Here is a 9,551-nt window from a genome sequence, read left to right as displayed (position 1 = left end):
TTAATTTTTAATTATTTTTCCATTGGTTTTTCAAAATTTATATTTTTTGTCCGTTTTAAAAAATCGCTTCTGCATCTGGTGGAAAAGAGGGGGTTCGACGGATTAAAAATGCTGGACAAGTGGAAATACAGGTTTATTTCCGCTTTTTTGCCAATATTTTTCCCGGGGGGCGTAAGGGTTTTTAAATCAAAAAAACAGAAGTTTCTGCAAAACGACCTTAGGCCCAAAATTGGGGGAAAAAATATGTTTAACCTTGTTTGCCTTTTATTACGTTGGAACGAAAAGCCATTTGGGGTTTTGTTTGGTGAACAAAAGGGCCCATTGAAATACCAATTTTGGCTAGAGGAAAATTACACTATCCCAAAGGCCCCAATAAATTAACGCAGTTTTATTTTATACCCCATGGATTTAAAATGGGTTTTGTATTTGGTTTGGGAAAATAAAAGCATTTAAAAAGGAAAAAATTCGTTTTTTTCATTTGGATTATATTTGAGAATTTTTTTGATACCGGGTTCCTAATGGGGAATTTCACGTTTTTTACCTTTACCGTTAAAATTTTTTAAAAATGGGTGCTCGTTTTTTTTTCAAAAAACACTTTTATTAAAGGGCGTTATGAAAATGTAAGACCTAAAGGCGTTCAGGCGGGGAAGGGTTTCCTTTTGTGCCGTGCCAAGGTTTTTTAAAATTTTCCCGGGTAAAATTTTAAATTTTTTTGGGTTAAACTCAGGCGGACAAGTTATTTTTAATACCTATTTTATTGAAATTTTTTACTAAAAGGGTTTTTATCGTACATCGTATCTTATTATACCCCGTTTTAGAAACCGTTCGTTTTTGAAATTGTATCGTTATCTGGTACACCATTTCGTTATCTGAAACACCGTATCGTTATCTGGTACACCGTTTCGTTATCTGATACATCGTATCGTTATCTGATACACCGTATCGTTCTCTGGTACACCGTTTCGTTATCTGATACACCGTATCGTTCTCTGGTACACCGTTTCGTTATCTGATAATTGTATCGTTATCTGATACACCGTTTCGTTATCTGATACACCGTATCGTTATCTGGTACACCGTTTCGTTATCTGATACATTGTATCTTTATCGTTATCTGATAATTGTATCGTTATCTGGTACACCGTTTCGTTATCTGATAATTGTATCGTTATCTGGTACACAGTTTCGTTATCTGATAACTGTATCGTTATCTGGTACACCGTTTAATTATCTGATACACCGTATCGTTATCTGATACATTGTACCGTTATCTGATACATGGTATCGTTATCTGTTTCACCGTATCGTTATCTGGTAGATTGTACCGTTATCTGATACACCGTATCGTTATCTGAACTTTTGTTTGTGACTTAGTTAAATGTTGTATTTCAATTTTAGTTTCACAATGTGACGGATATGATCGGAATGACAGACATGATATGTGATATGCATTTGCAACAGTTGTAAGTAAATTACGTCATTATACACCTTACCATAAATAGTAACAAACCTGAGTAGGGTAAACTCCTCTTACAAAGGTCAAATAATTGGAAGCGGACATTATAACCGGTTTTTGGCCCGCCATGGATTAATGACGTCATTTTATGTTTTTACCGTGTGTCATAGGGATAGAAACTTCGTTAAGGCTATTATTTTATATGGTTAAGACGTAGTTTAGTAATGGTTATTGTGTTTAGATATTATAATCAACTCAATTAACGCCAAAGACGTCCCGTACGCATCTCTAATCATATATTGACACCTGGGCTACGCCCTCATGCATGTATAGGTTTAGATGTGTTGTAACCACTTCGGTCTCTCCATTGCCATTTAATAAAGTTTTTTTCAAAGTTTTCAAAGTTTATTTCATATATCCATTAGGTCATAGACCCATGTGGCAATTTTAGTACATTGTACATACAAATAATACGAATATGACGGACATGTACATATAATGTTATTTCATATTTGCACTGAATTTTACAATTTATACATATTATGTTGCAACAACAGAACTATTGAGGCACTTTATAAAAATCTATAAATGTGATCTATACTATACCACTGCATAATAAACCTTATAAGTAAGATTCACAAGTGGTTTTTGATAAACATATTTAATAGTATTTGATTACTATAACATATGTTACGCTATTATAAATACACGTACTAATCAAACGGTCATTTTTATATAAAGTCATTAAAAAGCATATTCCACTCTGATGTCTATCTTGTCCGAAACGAAAAAGACAAGAAAAAACGGTGGAAAATAACGCTTGTTTGTTGCAGAAATAAATGTGCAGGTAGTAATAACTAGTTTACATAACATTAAAGTTACATATAACTAGTTTCATATATATTTCTAAATTATGTGTTTTTATAATAAAAGTCTGATCTCATAGTAAATGCTTTGTTAACAAAACTTCCAAGACTTTTTAATGTTCGGCTATTTTCCGAATTCAAAGTTCTATGAATTTAAACATATTTGGACGTTTCCAGTAATATAGAGGTAACAATTGTTTTCTAAGTTCAGAATATATAACACATTCTAGCACAAAATGATATTCGTCTTCTAATTTATCACATATATACATTTACGTTCATTTAAAGGTGTACTGACTGGTTTATTCCATCTGCCGGTTTCAATGCAAAGTCTATGAGATGATAATCGTAGCCTAGCTACACTTATTCTTAATTTTGATATATTTATTACATCGAGATATGGTTGAAATTTAAAATCGGCAATATTTTTATGAAAAAGTGCTCCACTAGAGTCATTTAGTCTACTTCTCCAATTTTGCATAAATTGATCATTTATTCGTTGTTCAATCAAAAAAGAAACATATTCATATCACCAACTGTTTGATAATACCAAACATCAGGGAATCCAAGTGAAAATAACAAATCTCTTAACAACGAGCACCAGTTTTTCGTCCTTGGCTTATCTATAATATCTTGATACAACATATTATATATGATTTTGATATATTTTCTAGAATCTGATTGTAAAATTTTTAACCAAAATTTAACTATTGCATAATATCTATAATTTTGCAACGGTACCCTACCTAATTCACCATACACAAAATCGTTTTGGGTTGTTTTTTTTGACACCTAACAGACGCTTACAATACTGAAGATGTGCTCTTTCTACTGCGTTTCCATTATGGAACCCCCACACTTCACACCCGTAATTTAATATAGGTACAATTAATTTATCAAAAAGATCTAATTTGTGTTTAACAGAAATATTTGTAAACTTGTGTATGTACTTATTCATTTTAAATATTGCCTTTAGCGATTGACCAGCGAGAGTCTTCTGGGCTTCAAAATGAACCCCAGTGGAAAACACTATCCCAAGATAAACAAATCTGTTGACAATTTCAAGTATTTGATTACCATACGTAAAATTAATGTTATTTGGTAATCTTCCACCTTTACGAAAGATCATAACTTTCGTTTTTACTGAGTTTACAGACAATTTCCATCTATTACAATATTGATATAACAAATCTAAATTTACTTGTAACTCTTCACTACTATTTGCAAAAATGACAATATCATCAGCATACAATATAATAAACATTTTAAACATATATTTATCAATTCCTTCAACACCATTTTCTATATACATGCTTTCTAGATCATTAATAAACATGGAAAAAAGAAAGGGAGACAAAGATTCGCCTTGTCTAACCCCAAGGTGACACTGAAAACTATCGCTTATTTGGTTCATATATTTCACTCTTGACTTGACATTATTATACATAGACTTTATTATGTTAAGAATATTACCTCTTATACCTAATCTGATTAATTTCATCCATAAATTTTCTTATTTTTAATAAGTGTACATGTATATTATTTCAGACTAAACATCTGTTTTATTTACCTGCAGTTTAAATGAAACTATCGCAAAAATGTTGGGGTTTTTTTTTTTGCCTTTTTGGATCAGCGTAATTTTGAAGTTTTAAACTTGTTACAATTATAAGAAAATATGTTATATGATAGAAACGTTAGGTAGGTAGGTTTTTAAACGATAAAAACCGTTGCCTAAATATTTTTTGACAAGGGATTGGACGAAGTTTATAGATCCAAAATGTGTGTGGTAAAATGTACAATAGTTTGCTCTGTTACCAAACTTTGCTTTATGATCAAGATATTGTTTAATGTTACTCCAAAAAAAATATTGAAATACAGTATTTCTGTTTCAATTTCAGTTATCCAATGCCGGCTTTGGCTATTAATGAACTATACATAGGGTTTGCAATTATGATTGAAACTTTGGAGCCTGTTACAAACCAAACAGTGCAGGCCATATTCTACTTCATGCCAAATAATACAGTTTTCTCTTCAATGAGAGGTAAATTTCTTATCTTATCATGAATTTATTTTTTTACTGTAAAATCCAAATTGGATACTAGGTTCTCAATTAATCTATTGAGTGTAATTTCTAAATAAAATAATCGCCTTTAAACAATGGAAGTAGAAATCAAAGCATTTCGAATGTCAATTCGTCGGTACGAGATTGAGAACTTTATTAAAAACCATAATTTCCCTTTTGTTACTTGTTTGTCATGGACTTAAAAGGTGGTTAATCAGATTTTGACCAAGAAATGGACTTTGGCAAGATAACAAATGATCATTCACACTTATTTATGTTTGCTGACTGCTTAATACATGTTAGAATTTTACTGGATGTATTTTTAAATTTTTATTTTCATGTCCTGATAGAATTATTTTAGCATACTTATAAATTCAATAAACATACTTTGCCTAAAGATCATATGAATAGAAAAACTATCATATCATATTTGCCAAATATTTACATTGACAAATATATGAATAGCCGAAATTCATTAGAAACGCTAGTTTTTATACGCCCGTTTGAAAAACGGGACGTATTATGGGAACGCCCCTGGCGGGCGGGCGGCGTCCACAGACCTTGTCCGGAGCATATCTTCTACATGCATGAAGGGATTTTGATGAAACTTGGCACAGTTGTTCACCATCATGAGACGGAGTGTCATGCGCAAGAACCAGGTCCCTAGGTCTAAGGTCAAGGTCACACTTGGAGGTCAAAGGTCAAATTCAAGAATGACTTTGTCCGGAGCATATCTTCTTCATGCATAGAGGGATTTTGATTAAAGTTGGCACAATTGTTCATCATCATGAGAAGGAGTGTCATGCGCAAGAACCAGGTCCCTAGGTCTAAGGTCAAGGTCACACTTAGAGGTCAAAGGATACAAGAATGAAAACTTTGTCCGGAGCATTTCTTCTTCATGCATAGAGGGATTTTGATATAACTTGGCACAAATGTTCACCACCATGAGGCGGAGTGTCATGCGCAAGAACCAGGTCTCTAGGTCTAAGGTCAAGGTCACACTTAGAGGTCAAAGGATACAAGAATGAAAACTTTGTCCGGAGCATTTCTTCTTCATGCATAGAGGGATTTTGATATAACTTGGCACAAATGTTCACCACCATGAGGCGGAGTGTCATGCGCAAGAACAGGTCTCTAGGTCTAAGGTCAAGGTCACACTTAGAGGTCAAAGGATACAAGAATGAAAACCTTGTCCGGAGCATTTCTTCTTCATGCATAGAGGGATTTTGATATAACTTGGCACAAATGTTCACCACCACAAGACGTAGTGTCATGCGCAAGAACCCGGTCCCTAGGTCTAAGGTCAAGGTCACACTTAGAGGCCAAAGGTCAGATACAAGAATGACTTTGTCCGAAGCATTTCTTCTTCATGCATAGAGGGATTTTGATGTAACTTGACACAACTATACACCATCATGAGACGAAGTGTCATGCGCAGTTCCCTTCTTTAGAATTACTTCCCTTTGTTGTTACTATAAATAGCTTATATTGTAACTTTTTCATTACTAGTCGTAGGGAAAAATCGAGACCACTTTTCTGTAGTACAACATGCATGCTACATCCAATTTTGAGGTGTATTTTGACCAGTCTCTACCCGGTAAAGATTTTTGTGTGGACTTACAATTTTTTTTTTGATTTTTTTTTTTTTTTTTTTTTTTTTTTTTTTTTTTTTAAGATTAACTTCCCTTAGTTGTTACTATAAATAACTTATATTGTAACTTTTTTATAATTGACCGTAGGGAAAAACCAAGACCACTTTTCTGTGGTACAACATAGATGTTACTTTCCAATTTTAGGTGTATTTTAAGGTATCTCTACCTGGTAAGGAGTTTTTTTGTGGACTTAGAAAAACAAAACACTTAGTTATTACTAAACAACTACAAAATTAAAATTCCATTTGCAAATACAGGTGCTAGAGTAAAGAAATTTGCTGTGACGGGCGTATATTGTGACATTCTTGCACTCTTGTTAAACATATTATTACCTCCCTTTACCTAAATTGGTTGTGCAACCAGAATGGATTGAAAAATATGAATATTGAAGCTACAGTCTGTTTACTGTTTGGTTCGCATTGTTGAAATATCCCAATATATGTCAAATACACATGTAAAATTAGAAATTATATTGAAATCGAAATCGATAGCCCACATTTTTGATACTTGTAAATGTACTAAAGGGGAATAATTACCGACATTCATATTAAATAATAAAGCATACATTTCTATAAGGGTTCTTACTCTATGAAACGGATCCTTTGGTTTCTTAAATAAAACTCTAACAGAATATACTAAAAATGAAAAATGTCGTACAATGTTGCTCAAATTGTTGCTGTGATTGTCCACCTTTAATCTTGGTGGTATCTCTCACGTCCTGGTAATATTGTACTATTTATATTTGTGTCTATTTCATAATGATTACACTATGCATGTATTTAAATAAACTGACCTCTAACCATGAGAAAACTGTTATAGGGCCTATATAGATAAAAAAGAAAGAATTTATTTATTTTAAGCCATGTACAGTACAACAAATCTACCTCCGACAACAACAAAAACAACAATAAAAACAACAACTACAAGTGAGTATCTTTCACATAAGAAGTCAATGTTACTATGTTACAACCTCCGCCCGATAGAGTATCTGCATGGAGTTTTTTTAATCACTGTTTTGTACAGTATGCATTTAATTTAGCAGTCATTTCATTTTCTTAAATCTGATTTTTCGAGCCCGTCTTAACAGGTTGTTTTGTCCATTTCAGAAAAAAAAGCTTATTTAACATCATTTATCGTTCAGTAGGCTACGATAGACTTGTGCAAGCAGAAAAATCATATTTGCCTCGACTAATACATTTTATCATATCAGATTTATTGGGTTGTCTAGTGTCACTAAAAACGTAGTGCACCCATAAAAATTTTATTGTGCGAAAGAAAATTGTGTTTGCCTATCAGTCTTTGATTACTGCATATTCTAACACGACCAGCGAATAACCTACATACGCGTAGAGCAAAATCTATATCTCGGGTTATTCTGCAATAAACCACTCGCGTGCAATGACGTCATCCGTTCCAGGTGCGTAGCACGGTTAAAAAGTAGTTACCATTTTTTCTAACACTGTCTATATCGTGTTAGAATCGAAATAACAAGCTACCAAGTGTGATTTATCGTAGAATATCCCGAGTTTTTCGTTTTTATGCGAAACAATAGCCTGCGCCCTTCGTGATATATTTTTACGCATAAGAACTCAAAACACGGGTTGTTCTAAGATAAACCACGTTTGGGAACTTATTATTTCTTAAGGATGACTACCCGTAATAGGCCTCAATTTCACCAAAAGCGTACATACAACTTGATAATGTAAGCTTTGTCAAACGATAGAAATAAGGTGCATATTGACAAGTTATATAGTGACAGAATTTCTCAAAAATTTCCTTTAGATTACCTCCTGTTTCTTTATTCGGATATGTCCACAGTTCGTGGGAGAGGGATCAGAACACAACTACACACTACTCTATACTATTTACTGTAACGACTGACTAGCGCGGGAAGCGCTCTCAGAATATGTAGGGGCATTCACGCATGCGCATTTAACATAAACAAATGTAAAACCTCCCCTGATAATTTTGGTTTTTCATGAGTTATCTCCCCTGAAAACTAGAAAAATATAATTTTCTCCTTTTCCCTACGGGGAATTTTAGATTTCTTTTTGATATTTGTATCAGATTCATATAATGCAGCTTTCTACCGCAAAATTTTCTCGGAACTAGAGCTCAGATTCTCATAATCAAAGAAATTATATATTTCCCATAGGCAACAATGTTAACTTCAATACCGATTATCTCCCCCAAAAATGATAAAATTCGAAAAATCTCTCGATGAAACGTTTTTAATTTTGAATTTCTTTGAAGTGGCCAAATTTCATTTAAATACTACCATCCAGTTACAAGATATGAAATATGGCTATTACACCATGTTATCCTTAAATAATCTACATAGTTGTCAATAAGGTAATGTAACGTGTTTTCTGTGGACAGTTTTATACAACATAATATTTTGCGATTATTTCAGCTCCCCCGACAAATCAAACATGTAGCAGAGAGACAAGTAAGTTCATGAATAAAAGTACAAGTATATAATATTTAAAAGTACTGTGTTATTGTTATTTCGCCGAAGTCGTAATATTATCCATTCACCTGTTACATCATTAGACTTTCTTTCTCCTTGACTATTTGATAAACGACAATGTGTCTGAAATCATTCGTCCTCCACCTCTGATTCATGTGGGGAAGTTGGCAGTTATTTACCGAGAACAGGTTTGTACTGGTACAGAATCCAGGAACACTGGTTAGATTAACTGCCAGCCGTTATATGACTGAAATACTGTTGAAAAACGGCGTTAAACCCAAAACAAACAAACAAATAGACTGATTTCTAGATTGATTTATATGACTGTTATATTCAAATATATGTTAATATAATATTTTGCAATTTTGACATTATATAATACTGTTAAATATGTTTGTATAGAATAAGAGCCAGTGTGGCTCTTTTTTTAAATGAATAACTTATGTTTTCTCTTTTGATAAACCATTCAATAAGTGTTTTATCAATGACCTCGGATATAGATTTCAAAATATTTTCCCTCATTTTTTTTACCTTTACCAAGCAAACCTGTGTTGAACTAAACATCGGCCAATAGCATAAACAGATTGATTTAATATAAGCCTTTGGTATTTTTTTCTTACATGATTTAAATGAATCTTCACTAAATAGGCTGATACTTTTATTCGTCTGATAATACGCTTATATATATTTTACTTTTATTTTCAGTGAAATCGATTTATTTATTCAATATAACCTATCTGCAAAACTTCACGAATAGCTTATATGATACCTCGTCACAGGATTTCAGAGATCTCAACCAAACTTTGTCTGGTATTGTAAGTATCAATGCATTCTGTGGTATAAGAGGAATATCTAGTGCGTTTAGAGTTCTACAAGGTCTGTCAATATAATAGACGTAGACAGGATTGCAAACTCAGAGCTTTTTTAAATAAAGTAGATCGAAAATTCTTTAAATATCATAGGAAATTCTCGAAAAAAAACGTCATGGAAAGTTCTCAGAATGTCACATGGAAGTCTCAGAAACATGTCACTTGGTAGTCGGGAT

General features: G+C 32.9%; 1 protein-coding gene across 2 annotated transcripts in view; it reads left to right on the top strand.

The window, feature by feature from the left end:
• Positions 1-959: 959 nt before the first annotated feature.
• Positions 960-9,551, top strand: part of LOC128557644 (uncharacterized) — a 116,891-nt gene continuing 108,299 nt past the window's right edge. The window contains exons 1-5 of one of the 2 annotated variants that reach the window (XM_053545412.1): positions 960-1,463; positions 4,221-4,363; positions 6,897-6,962; positions 8,450-8,485; positions 9,212-9,321. In XM_053545412.1, coding sequence (XP_053401387.1) covers positions 1,417-1,463; positions 4,221-4,363; positions 6,897-6,962; positions 8,450-8,485; positions 9,212-9,321 — 402 coding nt within the window. In that variant the 5' untranslated portion in view covers positions 960-1,416. The remainder of the gene's footprint in view (positions 1,464-4,220; positions 4,364-6,896; positions 6,963-8,449; positions 8,486-9,211; positions 9,322-9,551) is intronic. The other variant, XM_053545413.1, reaches the window with a different exon arrangement.

This window comes from Mercenaria mercenaria, chromosome 6 (genome assembly GCF_021730395.1).
Source record: "Mercenaria mercenaria strain notata chromosome 6, MADL_Memer_1, whole genome shotgun sequence".
NCBI lineage: Eukaryota > Metazoa > Mollusca > Bivalvia > Venerida > Veneridae > Mercenaria > Mercenaria mercenaria.
Note: the sequence above shows the minus strand (reverse complement) of the source record. Positions and strands in the feature narration are given on the sequence as shown.